The sequence below is a fragment of the Neophocaena asiaeorientalis genome, unplaced genomic scaffold (genome assembly GCF_003031525.2).
Source record: "Neophocaena asiaeorientalis asiaeorientalis breed wild unplaced genomic scaffold, Neophocaena_asiaeorientalis_V1.1 scaffold197, whole genome shotgun sequence".
Classification (NCBI taxonomy): Eukaryota; Metazoa; Chordata; class Mammalia; order Artiodactyla; family Phocoenidae; genus Neophocaena; species Neophocaena asiaeorientalis.
Window position 1 is genome coordinate 5,852,898 of NW_020174703.1, and position 20,241 is coordinate 5,873,138.

General features: G+C 37.9%; 1 protein-coding gene across 1 annotated transcript in view; it reads left to right on the forward strand.

Moving 5' to 3' along the window:
• The window catches only part of ADGRG7 (adhesion G protein-coupled receptor G7), a 57,569-nt gene that overhangs the window by 14,798 nt on the left and 22,530 nt on the right, over window positions 1–20,241 (forward strand). Inside the window, 7 exon segments of the mRNA XM_024759242.1 lie at window positions 6,174–6,286; window positions 7,340–7,444; window positions 10,887–10,974; window positions 14,513–14,652; window positions 14,766–14,873; window positions 17,560–17,723; window positions 18,057–18,212. Coding sequence (XP_024615010.1) covers window positions 6,174–6,286; window positions 7,340–7,444; window positions 10,887–10,974; window positions 14,513–14,652; window positions 14,766–14,873; window positions 17,560–17,723; window positions 18,057–18,212 — 874 coding nt within the window.

The following is a 20,241-nucleotide window of genomic DNA, read 5'->3' on the forward strand; positions in this document are numbered from 1 at the left end:
TGTAAATCAAAACTAGAATGAGGTATCACCTCACACCAGTTAGAATGGGCATCATCAGAAAATCTACAAACAAATGCTGGAGAGGGTGTGGATAAAAGCATATCCTCTTGCACTTGCATTGGTGGGAATGTAAATTGATACAGCCACTATGGAGAACAGTATGGAGGTTCCTTAAAAGACGAAAAATACAATTACCATATGATCCAGCAATCCCAGGCATATACTCAGAGAAAACCGTAATTCGAAAAGACACATGTACCCCAATGTTCATTGCAGCCCTATTTACAATAGCCAGGTCATGGAAACACCCTAAATGCCTATCGACAGACGAATGGATAAAGAAGATGTGGTACTTATATACAATGGAACATAAAATTAAAGAAATTTAAAAAAAAAGGAATTGAGGTGCCGGCCTTTAGTGTGAGGTTTTATTTGTTTCTGGCTAGGAGTTAGGCCGTGTTCATTTTTTATGGTAGCTGTAGCTGTTCCTTGCCAGTCAATCTCCCCACCTCTACTCCCCACCCTTTGGGCAAACACTGTTCTGATTTTATCATCATAGGTTAGTTTTGCTATCCTTGAACTTCATGAAAAGAACCATATAGGATTTACTCTTTTATGTCTGAATACTTTTGTTAACATAATGTTTTTGAGATTCATCTATGTTGTACGTATTGCTTTTTATTACTAAACCATCAATATTCTATTGTATGAATATACCATAATTTGTTTATTCAGTCTCTTGTCGATGGATTGTTCGGGTGGTTTCTTCTTTTTCTTTTTTTTCTTTTGGCTACCATGAATAAAACTTCCGAGATTGCGTTCCCTGGAAAACAGATTCTGAATTGAAGATTTTTCTGCATAAAGATTTCAATAGGTGTTCTTGGGATCAGCTCTCCTAGGGGAGTAACAGAGGCAGGATTGGGTGGAAGGAAAAATTGAACTGCAACACAGCTGAAGCTGGGATGCCCCTCAAGAGTTGCCCTCTGTATTAGTTATCTATTGCTGGAGAAGAAATCATCCCAAAATTTAGTGGCTTAAAACAACCATGATCATTTATTATCTTTCTGAGTTCAGAATTTGGAAGCAGCATGCCTGGGTAGTTCTGGATTAGGATCTCTCATAAAGTTGCCCGCAGATGGTGGCTGGAGCTGGGGTCATCTTAAATGCTTCTTCACCCATGTGTGGTGCCTGGGCTGGGAAGACTAAAAAAGCTGAAACAGCTGAAGCTCCTCAGCCTTCTCTATCTCTGTGTAGTTTCTCCCCTTGGTATCTCCAGCACGGAGGCTTGAGTAGCCAGGTTTCTTAAATGTCTCCTGTAGGCTCAAGTCTTCTAAAGCATCTGTCCTGAGTGAGAGAGAGCTAGGTGGAAGCCAAATCACCTTTTATGATCCAGCCTGGAAGTCACACAACACATTTCTTTCACACTATTATTCAAGACAGATACAAAAATCCACATGATTCACAGAACATAAACCTACCTCTCAGTGGAGAAGTATCATCATTATAGGAAGAGTGAGTGAGATGGAATACATAGTACAGCTATCTTTGGAAAATATATTCTTTGAGGTATTGAGGCTGTGGGTTGAGCCTTTATTCCCTGGTATTGACTAGTCATAGTGTGTGTCATGAGGCTCTTGGGTAAGCTGACTCTCTTCAGTTGAGGGCAATTTCTAGAAAAGGATTCAGCTGTTTTCTTAGTTGCCAACATCCCCCAAGGCTGGAGGAATGAGTGCTTCAGTCCTAAAGAGGAGGATCCAGGTGGCATACGATAGCATCCACTGCAGGTAATAGAAACATTCAAGTATCTTTGTGGACATATATTTCCACTTATTTTGCATATCTATCTAGATGTGGAATTTCTGTCATAGGTAGGTGTATCTTTAGCCTTATGATACTACCAAACATCTTTCCAAAATGGTTGTACAATTTGAAATTCTCAGCAGCAATTTGCTAGAGTTCCAGCTGTTTCACATCCTTAACAACATTTGGCATCGTCTGTTTTTTAATTTTAGCTGTTCTAGTTGGGTGTGAAATGATATTTCATTGTGGTTTTAACTTGCGTTTCTCTGATGACTAATATGCTGATCATTTTTGTGTGCTTAGTGCCCTTCCATATATCTTTTTTTATGAACTGTGTATTCAAATCTTTTGTCCATTTAAAAAACTGGGTTGTTTTTATTCTTATTAGTAATGTACACTCTTTACAATTTACAAATTACAATCCTAATTTAAAGTTATAGAAACACTTCCTTTGTCAGAAAAGTACTGCAAATATTTTCTCCCGGTCTGTGTCTTCCATTTTTATTTTCATAACGGTGTCTTTTGCTGAGCAGTTTTTAGTTTTAAGTACAATTTATCAATATTTTTCTTTCATGTTTCGTGCTTTTTGTGTCCTCTTTAAAAAATTTTTTGTCTTTCCCAAAGTTACAAAGATATTCTCCTGTTTTCTCAGAGAAGCTTTGTAGTTTTAACTATTGCTTTTGGGTCTCTGGTCCATCTCTGGTCCATCTCAAATTGAGTTTTGAGTGTGGTATATAATCCAGTTAGTCCATTTGTTGAAACATTTTTCCTTTTCCAACTGAATTGCCTTATAATCTTTTTAAAGAATCAACTGACTATATATGTTTTATCTATTTCTAAGCTCTTTATTCTATTTTATTGGTATATCTGGCTATCTTTATGATGATCTCATAATGTTTTGATTGCTATGGCTGTATAGTAAGTCATAAAATTAGTAATGTCAGTCACCTAACTCTGTTTCTCTTTTACTTTTTAAAAAATTTTTTATCGGAGTATAGTTGATTTACAATGTTGTATTAGTTTCAGGTGTACAGCAAAGTGAATCAATTATACATATACATATATCCACTCCTTTTTTAGATTCTTTTCCCATATAGGCCATTACAGAGTATTGAGTAGAGTTCCCTGTTTATTTTGGCTTTTCCAGGTCTCTTACATTTCAATAACACTTTAAGATCAGTTTGTCAATTTCTACAAAAAAGTTCTTTAGTTTTTGGATTTTGGCCTTATCAATTTTGGGAAAATATACACCTTAACAACTTTGAGTCTTTCATACATACATGGTATATATTTCCACTTGTTTAGATCTTTTAAAATTTCTTTCAGTAATGAGATCTTACACACATTTTGTTCCAAAAATTTTATGATTTTTAAACTAATTTAAATGGAAATTATTTAATAATCTTATTTCCCAATTATTTGATGCTAGCATATGGAAATAAATATAATTTTGTTTATTTTGTATCATGAAACCTTGCTAAATTTACTATTACTTCTAGCAGCTTTTTTTGAGACACCTTAGGATTTTCTATGTATTTGATGATGTCATCTGCAACAGAAGATAGTTTTATTTCTCCCTTTCTTTATGCTTTTTATTTCTTTTTCTTACCTGTAGCACTGGTCAGCATTTTCAGCACAATGTTGAATAAAAGTGGTTACAGCAGTTATATTAAACTCTTTTCTGTCAGTCTTAGGGGGGAAAGCATTCAATATTACACTATTAAGTATGATGCTAGTGGTAGGGTCTTCATAGATGATTTTTGTCAGTTTGAAGAAGTTCCCTTTTATTCCTTATTTGCTGAGAGTTTAAAAAATATGTTGGATGATTTTTGCCCCTTCATTGAAATGATTTTTGAATTTATGTTTATTGAAATGATCATATGGTCTTCCCCCTTTAATTTGGCATATGGTGAATTAAATACTTAATTTTCTATTGTTAAACCAACTTTGCACTCCTGGTATAAATCTCACTTTGTCATGATGGATTGTCAGTTTTATATATTGCTGGATTTGATTTGCTACTATTTCAAAAAGATTTTTGCATCTGTGTAAATGAGGTTTATTGGTCTGTAATTTTCTTTTCTTATAATGTTTTTGTCAGATTTTGGTATGAGGGCTATCCTGGCATTATAAAATCATTTGGGAAGTTTCTCCCTTTCTCTATTTTCTAAAAGAGTTTATACAAGATTGGTATTATTTATTCCCTAATTCATCAGTAAAACTGTCTGGGCTGGTAGTTGGTTGCTTTCAGTATTTTCGCCTTATTTTTGAGTTTTAGCATTTCAACCATGATGTGTCTAAGTGTGGTTTTTCCCTGCATTTATTTTGCTTGAGCTTTACTGCGCTTCTTGTACCAAGTTTGAGAATTTTTGACCATTATTCCTTCAGATATTTTATCTGCCCTATTCCTTCTCTTCTCCCTTTCTGGGACTCCATTTGCTTATAGGTTAGACTCTTTGATATTGTCCCACATGTCCCAGAACCTCTGTTTATTTTTTTAAGTCTTTTTTTTCCTTCAAATTTTAGGGGAATTTACACCCAGACTTTGAGTCTCCCTTCTATATGGCTCCCTCCTTTCTGGGATATCTCCCTTCAATTTCCAGTTGTGTGGTAGCCCCAGACTGTCTCCTTTCATACCTCGACCCATTAAGACTGTGGCTTTCTGCTGGTGTTTCAGCCACTCCTGCTATACAGACTGGGTAGTGCTTTTAGTGGAGAGACTGTATAAACTTGGAATAGCCTTCACTTTCTCTCTGCTTTTTATTGCTGTCCAATGTCCTCAAGTAGTTAGTTTTAAATTTTTGTCCAGTGTTTAAAATTGTAATCTGGGGGAGGGTTAATATGGTACAATCTACTCCATCATTATTGGAACTGGAACTCTGCTTCCTGTATCATAAGGTTAGTTAATTTGTTCACCATCTACCCTGTCTTTCAATTTAGAGTCCCCAGTGTCCCCAATGTCCCCAACTCAAAATAACCAGTCACTAGATCCAAACAATCGAGTCTCAGGTATGCTCCTGAGTTGATTGACACCTGACTTCCTTAGAGCCACTGTTTTAGATCAGGTTCTCATTTAGCTAGCTGGTCTTCTTTGCCTCCCAGCCTCAGTCACTTCCCGTATTGCTTGAGATATCTTCCTAAAAAACATTCCTTACTATGTTACTTCCTTGTTTTAAGACCCCTCTAGGCTCCTGCAGGGTTAAATCTTTTTGACTTGTTCTATAAAGCTGCTCACAATGCAGCTTATGTCCTGCTGTTGATCCACATAGAACCAACGCTCCTGATATGTTAAGCTTTTCTCTGTTCTTGGACACATCAGAACTTTCCATGTTTTTGAATTTTTGCTGTTTGTATCCTGCCTACATTTTATCTGACTTCTTTATTTTTATTTTTTTCACACACACACACACACACACACACACACACACACTGTATTTTATTTTTACAAGAGATAAATAAACTGACACCAAGCATTGTAAATGTATGACCACAACAAAAGCAACAATGATTGCAATTACCAAACATGAAACACACTCATACTATGTCATAATATTGACATTCAGTCCAGTAATCCTCCACTGTAACAGCTCCTTTACTTTGCAGTGAAAATTGATTTGTATAGGGCTTCCCTGGTGGTGCAGTGGTTGAGAGTCCGCCTGCCAATGCAGGGCACACGGGTTTGTGCCCCGGTCCGGGAAGATCCCACATGCCGCGGAGTGGCTGGGCCCGTGAGCCATGGCCGCTGAGCCTGCGTGTCCGGAGCCTTTGCTCCGCAACGGGAGAGGCCACAGCAGTGAGAGGCCCGCGTACCGCAAAAAAAAAAAAAAATTGATTTGTATATTTTTTGCCTCTGAGTCCTTGTGGGATTGTTGTTTCTTTTTTATTCAAACAGAAAGTCACAAAAATTATAATCATTCCATTATCTGACTTCTTTAGTCTTAAAATCTGATGCTAACACCACCTCTTCTGAAAAGTCTTCTCTGGATGGGTTACCTCTGTCCTCAACATCTCTCTTCTGTATTCTTATAGCACTTATAGATCTGCATATTGACATGGTTCATCTATATGTATCTATCTAGTCTATATATATATCATCTATATAATCTCCTGTTTCCTTCAGCAGATTCTAATCTCCTTGGTCAAAGTGTCGTATCTTTCAAATATGGTTTTTTCATATTCATAACATCTAGTAAGCATTGTATACCCTGTGTAGATTCTCAGTGTATATATTTTTTGATGATCTTACAAAGAATATTTTTCAGCAATGGTATTCAAAATAATGGTTTTACATATAGAAATTAAAGGCCACAGACCCCAAAAGAGAAACTAATCAGCCAGTTCATATACTATTCTGTTATTTATTGTTTCTTTAGGAACATTTACCCCACATCTAGCACCCCTATAGAGTTCTGTAAGAATGGTGGAGCCTGGGAAAATGGCAGATGCATTTGTCCAGAAGAGTGGAAAGGACGGAGATGTACAATCAGTAAGTTACTTGGGATAATACTAGGGTGTGAGATTTAGGTGACGCTTGTGTTTATAAGGACAGCAGCAAAGCTTCTTGAAGCTTCTGTTAATGACTGTAGTAACAATGGGCATAATGATGATGGATTTAAGATGTGTTTATTAGCTCAATAGTAAAAGCTGAGTTTTCTTGTGCTATTTACCTGTATGTTCAGCACACCTCATTTCTTTCCCAACTGTTAAGTTTCTCTGTAAAACTCAGTTGCTTTTCTTTCTGACTGCAGTGTCTACTATAGAGCAATGGGTAATATGGTTTTCTCAGCTCCTTTCAATTGGTGATACGCCATATTACCCCATTTCAAATACCATAATTCTAACATACTTAACTTTTCTGAAATCAAGAGGCATCTTCTCATCCAAGTATATATTTAGATGAAGTGTTTGTTTTTTCTTCCTTTCTCTTGGAGAGATGTTATTACATTAGTGGCTTGACTTCGGTCAATGGTATCTCAGAATCAAAGTTCAAAGCCACTTCTTGATCTGCAGTGTGCTTCCCAACACTCTACACACTTCATGCTGCCTGCTTAAGATTCAGAGCCCTAGAAGCTCACTCCTATAATTACGTACCCTCCAACCAGCCAGTGTATCCCACATACTCCATGACTTTAGCTTTTTGTTTAACCCACACCCTCATGATGCCCTTTGCTACTGTAGGCTCTATATCTTTGATTTTCAAGATTTCAACTAATCTGATACATTGTCCTTTCTGATGTGTTAGTGATCACATCCCACCTCGACTGAGTTATATATTGTACACATTTTAACTGGAACCTGTAATCGAGCATATACCAGTTATTGTAATGGTAGTAACTTAACTAGATAAGAAAGTATGTAGTTCCTGGCTGGTCAGTGTGTCCTATAAGCCTTCTATTACCCTTCGAATTACACCAGAGAGGTTTTGAACTTTGACTTTTATCTGGTTTGAAATTTGAGAAAGAAAAGTGAACATTTATAATGAAAATTTTTTGATTAATGATGAGTTTATGATGAAGAATATTTTTTCTTTCCCTTATAGTTAATTTCTGTGAAAACAGTACCTATGAGAATTTTACTTTTCACAGAATTCCAGTGGGAAGATATGGCTCTTCCTTGCAAACATGTGACAAGAACACTCTGAATGGTTTGTGCTTTTCCAAGCATCTCCTCTGTTGAGGCATATGAATTGCTATGCTGGGTCATACCTATCATCTCTCCAACTAGTGTTAGGTCCCTAGAAAAGGCATCAAGGAAGATTTTGTGGAAGGGTTGGCTCCATTTCGTGATGCCAGTGTTCAAAGTTTTGGGTGTTACCTCACATAATTCCAGTTTTCCTAAAAACTGAAATATAGATCAGTAGTAAATTCCTTTTAATTCTTCAATAGATTTATTCTTGCAGCCTCCTCCATCTCCTGGAGTTTGATCAGGTTAAGATCTGCTGTTACATAATTTATCTCAATTTTAAAGACTGGGTAGACTGTAGGTTTACACCATATCTATTTTGAGACTTCATATTTCTAGGTAGAATTGCAGTTAAGTCTCTTCACAGTTAGGAGTCCTTCACCTCTTTGATCATTTTAGTTTTCCATCTTGGAACATTTTCTAGCTTCATCACACCTTTCCTGAAGCGTGACAACCTTGCTTGCACAGAGGCTTTCCGAGAATAAAGGAGCAAATGATATTTTCTATTTCTAATATGCTCCCTGATGATATCTAGGATTTTGACGACATATACGATTTTAATGCCAGATTGGGTAATATCTTCTAAGAGTAGCCCTTTAAATTCATAGACCCCTTTCCCGACAGCTTAGAGCCCATTATTCCATATGATTTTCCCTAAACGTTTTAACAGTCCTTGGTTTGCATCGATTTTCATCTGACCAATCCTCCTGCCTCTTACACCTTTCTGCAGGTTATCATCCACTTCCTGCAGAACCGGATATCTCAGTAACTAATTCTAGATGTTTATGCAAGTGTTTGATAGTGAATAATGAACCTGGGAAAATTTTTCATATTTTACTTAGATATTTATTTCTATGTGTGTCAAGGGCTTTTTGAAACACTAAATAAATTGTATGCACTGCTCCTTCCTATGTCCTTCTTTGCCTTATTTATTCTAAGAAATTATTTAGACCAGCGTTCCATTTGTCGAATCTAAATTGCCTCTGCCCACATATATCATGCTTACTCAAGTATTCATGATTCTACTCTTTACATAGTTCTTTCCAGCTTCTTTTTTTTTTTTTTCCGGTACGCGGGCATCTCACTGTTGTGGCCTCTCCCGTTGCGGAGCACAGGCTCCGGACGTGCAGGCTTAGCGGCCATGGCTCACGGGCCCAGCCACCCCACGGCATGTGGGATCTTCCCGGACCGGGGCACGAACCCATGTCCCCTGCATCGGCAGGCGGACTCTCAACCACTGCGCCACCAGGGAAGCCCTCCAGCTTCTTGATTAAAAGCTCAGAGGTAAAAGAAGAGCTTCAACTGTATTGGTACTTACTTCCTGTGGTATGTCCATAGATACTTACCATCATAATTTATTTTTTATAGTATTTGTTTTTTAAAATTTATTTATTTATTTATTTTTGGCTGCCTTGGGTCTTCCTTGCTGTGTGCAGGCTTTCTTTAGTTGCGGTGAGCGGGGGCTACTCTTTGTTGCACTGTGCGTGCTTCTCATTGCGGTGGCTTGTCTTGTTGCAGAGCACAGGCTCTAGGTGCATGGGCTTCAGTAGTTGTGGCACACGGGCTCAGTAGTTGTGGCTCGCAGGCTCTAGAGTGCAGGCTCAGTAGTTGTGGCACATGGACTTAGTTGCTCCGAGGCATGTTGGATATTCCTGGACCAGGGCTCAAACCTGTGTCCCCTGCATTGGCAGGCAGATTCTTTTTTTTTTTTTTTAAAGAAGATATTGGGGGTAGGAATTAATTAATTAATTTATTTATTTTGCTGTGTTGGGTCTTCGTTTCTGTGCAAGGGTTTTCTCTAGTTGTGGCAAGCTGGGGCCTCTCACTATCGTGGCCTCTTTTGTTGAGGAGCATAGGCTCCAGACGCGCAGGCTCAGTAGTTGTGGCTCACAGGCCTAGTTGCTCCGCAGCATGTGGGATCCTCCCAGACCAGGGCTCGAACCTGTGTCCCCTGCATTAGCAGGCAGATTCTCAACCACTGCGCCACCAGGGAAGTCCTACCGTCATAATTTTTATATGTTTTTTGTGTCTTAAATATTTCTTTATAATTTACAAAACGGATACGGCTACAAAAAATAACTGTGCTGTTGAATCAGGAAGCGTAAAAATGTCAGTAATATAGCCATCAAGGGACATCACACTTGCTTGAAAGATATTACTTTTTTTGGGACAAGAGAATCACCATCTTTCATTTGGTTATGTATTTTTCTTTTCTGAGTAACCATTATGGTTTTTTGTGGGGGTTTTTTTGTTGTTCTTTTGTGGGTTTTTTTGCGGTACGTGGGCCTCTCACTGTTGTGGCCTCTCCCGTTGCGGAGCACAGGCTCCAGACGTGCAGGCTCAGCGGCCATGGCTCACGGGCCCAGCCGCTCCGCGGCATGTGGGATCTTCCCGGACCGGGGCACGAACCCGTGTCCCCTGCGTCGGTAGGCGGACTTTCAACCACTGTGCCACCAGGGAAGCCCTACATACTCTTTTAATTTATAACTTGTTTTTGTCACTTTAATACTTTGTAAACATCTTTTTAATATAAATACTTATGCATCTACATCATAAATTTTAGATAACTGCATTATATGAGTCAACTATTATTTAAGCAGTTCTCTTCTGCTGGACATTTAGATAGCTTCAAGTCTTTTGGTGTTTCATTCTTGTACATAATCTTTGTTCTCATGACCTATTATTTCCTTAGGAGAAATTCCTAGTAGTTCTCAGTTCTCTAATATTATAACCAGTACCTATTTAGTGTTGAGTCCTCAAAGTAGAAAAAGTGCAAATGCCTGAAACAGAACATTGACAAGATTATAATTCTGAGAGATGATGGTAGAGGTGTTATAAACAATAGAACTGGTGTATTTTATGACTTCAGATTTCTCTAGGAGTCTGGGTGCTTCTCACTGGGAGTGTGAACACTCCCATTTTTCTTGAAGTTGGTCCAGAGTCTATGTTCAGTGAACTCCCTTCAGAGCTGGAGGTTCTGTGTTTGCAGTCTTGCTGGAGGCCAAGGAGAGGAGTGGATGTTTTTGGTGAGGAGGCTGAGGAAAGAGCCATTGTGGGATTTGGCTGAGAAAGTAACAGATCATGAGATAGATGAAAACACTGTCCCATTAATAAACAGTTATGAATTTTACTGGCTTAAGGCATGGAGAAAAAAGAAAACAATTCTGTGTGATTTATGTGTAAAGTCCAAATGGCATAGAAGAATGTGTTTAGAGGATAAATAAAAAATTTCAATATAGGATGCGCTGAAATATGAAATGGTATAACCACACTCAATCCTTCCTTCCTCCCACTCTGAATTTCTAGTCTACTTATTTTTCTAATGATGGGCTATCGGTTTACCCTCTCCCAGGTGATCTTTTGCGTAAACCCTGTGGACTCAGGTCTTTATTCATGTAAATAAGGCTTTCGCCTCAATCTCGAGCCCTATGATCATGTCAGCAAGTCCTTAGCTCTCCTCAGGAGAACACTCTTGGTGAACTGCCAACAGAGGTAATCTCTCTCTCCTGGAAGGAAATTAGTTGTTACTTGGGGCAACTCTTCCTTTCCAAACTCCACCCGCTGAACTGAGACCAACGTGCAAGGTCTCCTGATAGGCACCAGCCTAAATGGCGAATCTCACTCTGACTTTCCCTTTCTTTTATCTACAGTTTCCTTTTTGTGTCTCTAAGCTACTGAACTCCCCTTCTACACATATGGGGAGAAGTGGACAGGGTGAGAGTGAAACAGAGGAGAGTGACAGGGAGGAAAGAACTCACTCCAGCTTCAGTCATCGCACGTTGTCACGGCAGAGTTCTCCAGCATCCTTTCATGCATTCTCTTGTTCTAAACTGGGAGGAGGCAGGGTGTTGAAGTGGGCCCAGCCAGGGCAGAGTCTCTGCTGGTAAAGGCATCTGACTCAATCAGTGAATCTAAGACCTTATTTCTCCGTTTTGAACACTTGCTGTAAAGACTGATCCATAACCTTGAAACTTTGCTGTTACATTCAAGCTCCTGGTTGTCCTTGTTTACCTAACTCTGGGAACATAAAACTGCTAATACTGACTACCTTGTACATTTCCATTGCATATTTCTGTTTGCATTTCTGTTCTAGCCAGCTTTCTTTGCTTACAAGACAGCTGGTCAAGTTATCTTAACCAAAAGAGAGCTACTGTAGAGAGGCATATGGAATCTCCTGGGAACCTAGGAACAGGATCATAATACAGCTGGGCCCTATGGATGCTGGACCAGGGGGATGGCAGGACTTCTAAGGCAGCTTTGAAGCTCTCAGTAGAGCAGTTTTGGGTCTTCCCTGCGGGAGAGTGTAATGGCAGTGGCTGTTGAAATCAGACGGTTCTGGATTCAAATCTTAGCATTGCTTTTTAGTAGCTACATGATTTAGGCCAAATTACTCCATATCTCTCCAAAGAGCCTCAGATTCTTCAGTGTAATATGGAAGTGATTTTGGGACTCGCTTCAGCAGGTTTCTTGTGAGGCTCAAGTGAGATAATGTATGTAAATTGCTAGCATAATACCTGACTTATCCATATTAAATCTTGGAAAAATAGGTTAGCAGCTGTGTTTATCATTAACATGACTCAGTAAACATGTATGTCTCATCTTTATTTATAGTTTCTGCTCTCTCATAATTTAACCCTTTCATGATGTTGGGGAAGTAAAATTAAAAACAAAATCTTCTCCCAACCCAGAAATCCTCTCCACAAAGGTAGTAGAGAAAGAAAGCACTTTAATTATTGCACAGGCATTAAACCAGAATGTGACGAACATCACAGACAAACCCCTAAGAGACTGGGAAGAAGAAGGGAATCTGACCTCTTTATGTAGGCAAGCAGATACAACCTGTTACATACATGTTTTCAGATAAATAGTAACTAGTCCTCAGTTACGAGAACTCGACAGCACTATTTGTCACACACAGTTTATCCTAAGTTAACTGGGTAATTGAGGTGACCTTTTGTGTTAGCTAGTTGACTTTATCCAGAGGAAGAACAAACCTTTCATATCTTTATGAAAGGAGGTAGTTTTGCAACTTGGAGCAAGGTGCCCACCCACCGAAGTTAGGCTACTACTCTCCCACAGAAACTGGGAGATAGGGGCACTAGCTAGCTCCCTCGTTGTTTCCATTTCAAAGAGATGGTTCCCAGGTCCCTGAGAAAGACATTCCTAGGTCTTTGACAAAATGCCAATCTAGTTTTCAAAAGGATTTATTTACATTTCAAAGAGAAGAGAAAGTGCCTGCAAGTTTTCTAAAGTAAATGCTCAAAGAAAAAGGAGGGGAGGGAAATTTCTTCCCTTATTTTCCACAGGAAGAATTAAGCCTCTCATTTTTAATTTGTATTTGTCCTTACAATGATATGCAATTCTCCCTCAGTATCCGTGGGGGATTGGTTCCAGGACCGTCCCCTCTCTTACCTCCCCGGCTCCCCACGGAAACCAAAATGCCCGGATGCTCAAGTCCCTTATATAAAATGGTGTAGTTGGCTATCCGTATCTGCGTGGGGTTCCACATTAGCAAATTCAACCAACCACAGAAACGAAACCCGGGGATACGGAGGGCCGACTCTAATGACCTCTCTGGTCCCCTTGAAAGCCAGGCTTTTCTGATATAACTGCTGCACTAAATGGAAGATTCCTAGGGAAAAGAATCAGATTGCTTCTAGTCATTTGTACTAGGTTGATGGCCAGCCTCCTGATTGGGATCTCTGAGACATGCACCCACTTATCTTCCAGTCAGTTACGACAAGAGGAGGAAAGAATAATATGGAAGGAATAAAGGCCTTACAAGTGGCTGTGGCTAGAGCAGCCCTTTAAAAGCAGCAAACACCCCCATGTACCTGGCCCATTTTCCCCTTTAGCCTTCAAATGCCTGAAGGAGCTCCCCTTAGTATCCCCAGTGTTTCACAGGTACTGACCTTTTAGTGGGTGCTCAACAGACACTGTTGGTTGAATGAATGTATGAACTATGTTCTTAGCAGATTGTAGTTTTGTTAGGTACTCCTCCTGTCGAAAGCAGCTCTGGAGTATGATTGCTATTCATTAAGTGGGAAATGCATAGTGTGAATTGCTGAAAATTACAGAAAATGGTGTTATGAAAGGAAAACTTTTGAAATAGAAAGTTGACTTGAATGTTTCCATATGAATGACTATCACATTCTTTTTATGAAGTTTTAAAAATTATTTAAAAATTTATTTCTTTTTAAAATCTCACTTGGGGAAGAGAAAAGATATATTAGTGTCAGGAATAAAGATTTAGAATAAAGAACAATTACATATTAATGAAATTCTTTCATTTCTGGGAAAACTAGATTGAACCAGTTATCTTAGAGACATTTTGTTTTGTCAAGTACAGAAAGAGTGGAAATATTTTTTATAGGAAACAGGAAAAGAAACAGTCTTATGACTTACCTTTGGAGAGCACCAAATTAACAGATTCCCCCCACTCCCTCCCACCTTCCATCTAATCTATCTTTTAACTTATCCAAAGTAGAAAAGAACATTGTGAAAACCTGCAAAGTTTAGTTAATAGCCGAGGCAATGAGCTCAGAGATCTGCTCTTCCATAATTCCATATGAACTGTCACCTCAGGAGTCGACACTTATAAGAGATGCTTTGGAACCCGAGGGGTTTGTGTGAGAGGAGAGAGTTGAATAAGTGGAAATTGAGTCTCAGCACTGGAGAAACAAGAATCAAATGCCTGGTCATTAGAGGGTGGTAGCACCATCCTTTTATGAGAAGAGCAGAATAACAAAGACTGTTTCTACTGGGAAATTGGTCATTCTTGAATTCCAGCTTTCTGGCATCTGTGTCCAAGGTACCCGTCAGTGGGAAGAGTCCACCGGAACTTTAAAAAAAGGTATACGTGACAAAGTAAGACTCTCGTAAAGAAAGTCAGATATTTTTAGGGAATTGTGCCAATATTGTGATCACATGAATTCTGTGGTCATTCCTTTCTACTGGAATGTGGGACACACACAACTGATTTTATGACAAATCTCCACAATATTATGTTGTTACATTTTATTCTATGCAGGCTTATTGAGCAAATTGAAACTTATTCCTTGTCTTTGGCCAACACGTCAGTGGTAGAACCTAATATAGCAATACAGTCTGTTAATTTCTCCTCAGAAGGCACTGTGGGATCTACAGGTGTTCTCTTCACTGTGCTGAAAGGTGAGCTGTTTGTTTCAGGTTCTTGTAATAGCAGAGAGCATTCTGCTACCGATAATGCTCTATTCGTGAAAGTGTAGACTTTTATGAAATTCTACCTTTTTTCCTTCTCATAGGAACTAGGGATTCTCTGGTTTCTGGTTCCACAGTTGTAAATGCAAGTGTGGACAAACTGAATCTGAATGAACAGGCTGAACTTCAGATCTTGCTCAACACCACGAAAAGCAGGTCGTAAATTATGTTACATGAAAAAATGCACTCCAATTCATGGAATTAATAACTTACATCCATTGAACGAGAAATAACGTTTACTGTTTCACACTGAATAATTTGTGTTTGAGTATGTTTGAGTTCTGACAAATTATGTTAATGTCAAGTCTACTATTCTAGACCATAGAGACAATTTCTTTTTTTATTTTTTCCTCTCTTTCTTTGCAAAAACCCTTTGGAGGGTAGCAGAATTGAAATGCTCTGGCCATGGATGCAAATCTGTTTTCCAACAAAAATCTAGCTGAAGTGGTTCAGTTTTACATTTAAAAATACATTTAAAAAATACTCAGTCATAAGCTTTGCCTGTGTTTACTAGTGGAATGGCACTCACAGGCTTAAATTCATCCTATAGACCTGACCTTGGGATATTTTATGTAATTGATGCAGTCATCATCTAGCAGTACCAATTTTCAGTTATCTCTACTAGTATGGTGCCCACCATGAGCTCCTTATCATCTTGCATGTGGCCCTTTAGAAATTCTTATGTCTATCTTGAAATGTTTGTACTTTTCTTTTTTCTTCTTAATTAATTTTTGTTGGAGTATAGTTGCTTTACAATGTTGCATTCATTTCTGCTGTACAGCAAAATGAATCAGCTATACATATACATATATGCCCTCTTTTTTAGATTTCCTTCCCATTTAGGTCACCACAGTGAATTAAGTAGAGTTCCCTGTGCTATACAGTATATTCTCATTAGTTGTCTATTTTATACATAATACCACTAGCGTATATGTGTCAATCCCAATCTCCCAATTCCTCCCACCCCCACTCTTTCCCCCTTGGTATCCATACATTGTACTTTTCAGAGTCTAAAAAAAAACTGGTTAATTCAACTACGATCAGCAAACCAAACACACACATTTACTTTTATTCTCTCCCCAAATGAAAAAAATCCAGTGCCAGAAAGTACATATTTTAGAAAGACTAAGTTCATAATTCTCACTGGTTATATAATTCTAATTGGCTAATTCCTTATTGGTTGTAGAAGTTACAAATGTCTTCTCTCCAGTCTATAGCTACCTTTTACTTGGTTTTTCATGCCTTTTGTCATACTCAAATTTTAATTTATAATGCAGTCCAATGTACCAATCTTTTTTCTGTAATTGGTACTTAAAAAAAATTCATTGCTCTACTAAAGTCATGCTAGTCTCCTATATTTTCTCCTGAATATTTTTAGTGTTTGTATTTAGGTATTCAGTACACCTTGAATATATGGGAAAATGTATATCCTTTAATAAATTCATTAGATAATAAAAGAAATTGTTAAAAAATAATCATTCAGCTAAAGAGGCATAAAAATTAAAATAAATGTAAAGAAATCTAGAAGGAAGGAATTAATAAAAAGGGCAGAAATTAATAAAAATAGAAATTAACAAATGCTAGAGTTGATCAACAAAATAAAAATTTGATTCCATGAAAGACTAATGAAAAATATGCAAGCTTCTGACAAATTTGATCAAGAAAAGAGAGAATATAAATAAACATCAAGGAGGATTATGTCTAGAGATATGGAGATTCTTTTAAAATTATAAGATAATGGTAAATATAATTTATTCTAGTGAATCTAATTATCTAGATGAAAAGATGATTTTCTAATAAATAACCAGAATACTGTAGAAATGAGGAGAGGGTGAGTAGGGAATTTCATGTTTTAAATCTATATACTTGGATGGATTTAGATTTTACATCAAGCATGTCATTCTTTTATAAAAATAAGATTAAAAAGAAGCCATACTACATTTTTAGGGTTAACTTTGTCACCCAGTATCCAGGAGGAACAATTTGGTGGGCTTAACGTGCCATGAAAACACCTCAGAAGCCAATGTCTTTATTTCCCAGATGAGGACAGAGCAAAGTGGCTGGCTGTGGAGGACATCTGGGGGGCTGTCAGGGCCTTGCCTGCCTATCTCTCAAAGCACAAGACTGATTAGGCTGGTCTCACCACCACCGCTTTAGTTTTCCTTGTATATATAATATACATATATATGTGTGTGTGTGTATATATATATATATGTATATATATATACATATATATATACACACACATGTATATATATACACACACATGCAAATATACACACACAAGTTTTTCACTTGTGAAAGACAGCAGAGTTCACCCTCTGCTGTTTCCCTGATATGCACAACTTGAACTCCAGTCTCTTAATACAGTGGTCCCTGCTCAGTTCCTCTGAATGGGAGACAGACCTCACAGGGCAATCCTCTAGGTACAGCTGTCCTGATGTTCACCCTCTGCTGTTTCTTGTTTGATGTCTTATCAGTGGGGGAAGCAACGTGGTCTTGAGCTACCTTCACATCGTGTTCACTCCGTCTCACTGCATAGAAAGCAAGAATGTTTACTTTATACATGATATCCTTCCATTTTTTTCCCCAGGCGGATTAGACAGGAATTATGGTTTCCATTTAGAACATAAGGAATCTTATCTCAGGAAAAGCCAACCACAGATCATATATGTTAATTACATACTGCAATTAAATAAAGGCAGCCAGCAAACCACGTTTTCTGTACTTTACCCAAGTATTAAGCAGTCATGCAGTTCAGTGATGGCATGGGACTTTGTTTCTTGCTTACCCTAGGGTTCATTTATTAATTTTAGTGTCCTTTTTCCCCCCTCACAGCTAATGCCAAGGCATGTGGCTTTGTAGTGTATCAAAACAACAAGCTTTTCCAATCAAAAACTTTTATAGCTAAATCACATTTTAGTCAAAAAATTATCTCAAGCAAAACTGATGAAAATGTGGAAGATCAGAGCACTTCTGTTGAAATGTTTTTTAGTCCAAGGGTGAGTTTTCCTATTAACAGAAATAATTCAGCCCACTCTTGATTACAAAACCAGGGACAGTTTGGGTAAAAGAAATTCACAGAACAACTCTTTGAAAGATTCTTTGACAGTATTCACTTTAACTTACCCCATCCATATTTTTGTAGACTAGCTAAACCCAAAATTAACTACTTTGAATTTTATATCCTTTTTCCTCTCCTCAATCTGTAATGAAGATGCTATGCTTTGTACATATCTAATTGGTTTCTCATATGCTTATCTTGGCCTGTTTGATTTTTTCTACCCAGTTAAGCATTTTGAAAAATCAATTGCCATTGTCTTATCAATTCACAGTACAATGAAAAAGAATTCCAGCTTCATTCCTATGCCTGTGTCTATTGGAATTTTTCCCTGAAGGATTGGGACACACATGGCTGTCACAAAGAAGGAGTCATTGATGGATTCTTGCGCTGCCGCTGCAACCATACTACTAACTTTGCAGTATTGATGGTAAGGGTGTACGCGGTAATCTCCTTCCTGACAAGAATTTCCTTATATACGATTTTGGTATGTACTAACTGGAGATAATTTGGGGGGTTAGTTTACATAGACACTCAACTCAGATTAAATGGAAAAACAGGGAATGGAGTTAGAGGACTAAAAAGGGAAGTGCTGGTAAAGGCAAGTAGAATAGAGTTTTTTGCAATATAGTCTCTGGATAGATGAGTTCAGTACTGTGTATTTAATAATGAGAAGGGAGCCCATGTGCAAAAGAGGAGCTGACGGACTCCACTCAACTAACTCACATATCAGAAACATGAAGTTGCTACAGCCAGAGGTAAGGCTGTATAGCTGTGTGCTGAAGACAGGTTCAGTACATATGTAGCTGTGGGTGGGCAGTTTGCATCAGTTACCCAAAGCTTTTTCCATTGTAATCATCTAAGTTACTAAGTTTATGCCAGAAGATATAAGAGGAAAAGCTCTTTAATTCAACTTGTCCCATAATACCTCCGTGTGTGCTGTTTCACTCCAGTGCTACCCCGTACAAGTAACTGGCAACAGCTCTGGTGTGCAGCTGTTTATACACCTCTGAGATTTCTTGGGCTGACCTTTTTAGGAAGACGGGCTTCTGTTTGTTTCATTTCCAGAAACCTATTATTCTGGTGAAAACAAAAATGTTTGTTTATATACTGGATGGAATGTTTTTATATGCAGTGGAATGGGGAGGGATGTAGAGTGTCTTACCCTTACTAAGGGCCTAGTAACACTATGACTCTTCCAAAGAGAAGCAGATGTTTTAATTTTCTAGTAGCTAAGATGTACCCGTATTTGAGAAGCCAATGGAGATCCAGAACATACTGGTACAACATAGAATATCAAATTATAGAGCCTTGCTTTTAAAATACTTTTGAGATAACTATCGTTTTCTTATTTTAATTACCAAATATTTAAAAATTGATTTTGACTATTTATTTTATAACCTGCATTACAGAGAGATCTGATTTCTCAATCAGAAATGTAAAGATAAAATTTTACCTTTTTTGATATCTTAAGATCATTAGTATTATTGAATAGCTGTGTAAAGCTCAGATTGCTTTGTATATTAAATGATACAAACTATACTGTCATAGTTATTTTTCTCCTTTTTTGAACTCAGACTTTCAGCTATTCTTACTAATATCTGAATCTGCCTCAATGCCCACCTACTCATGTTTATAATTAGTTTGGGGTTGCAAAATTAAAAAAAAAAAGCTGATTAGAATTGTATGTAAAGTTTAAGAGCAGATAGGCTCTGAGTGTATAGATGATTTCTAAGATCTGAAGATATATGTATTCTATGATTCTTTGTCATCTACTTAGTATACTGCAGATAGGAAGTAATGTGAAATTTTTGTTTTGTTATTATTATTTTTTTTGCAGTACGCGGGCGTCTCACTCTTGTGGCCCCTCCCGTTGCGGAGCACAGGCTCCGGACGCGCAGGCTCAGCGGCCATGGCTCACGGGCCCAGCCGCTCCGTGGCATGTGGGATCTTCCTGGACCGGGGCACGAACCCGTGTCCCCTGCATCGGCAGGTGGACTCTCAACCACTGCGCCACCAGGGAAGCCCTGTTTTATTATTTTTTAAAACAAAGTTTATTTTATTTTTATTTTTTCCCTACTAAAGCAATACATACTCATTGCATACAGAGTGAGTCTACTTACTCAACAGAAATATACTGACATGGAAAAATGTGTATGATATCTTAAAATAGCAGTTTGAAAATAATTTGATTATGTTAACAAACCCCTGTTTATTTGTGCAAAGAGACATAGATAATATTTGTAAGCACCTATAAAAAGGTCACCTCTGGAGAAGAGTAGGATTTCAAGAGGTAGGGTATGATGTGGGGTAGAGGCAGTAAAGAGGAACATGTGCTTTTTAAAATTATGTTTCTATACTATTTTCATGTTTTATAAATAAACATTTTCAGCTTTTCTAATTTTAACAATTTGAAAAATTAGAAAGTACAGACAAGCAAAAATAATTATGTATATATA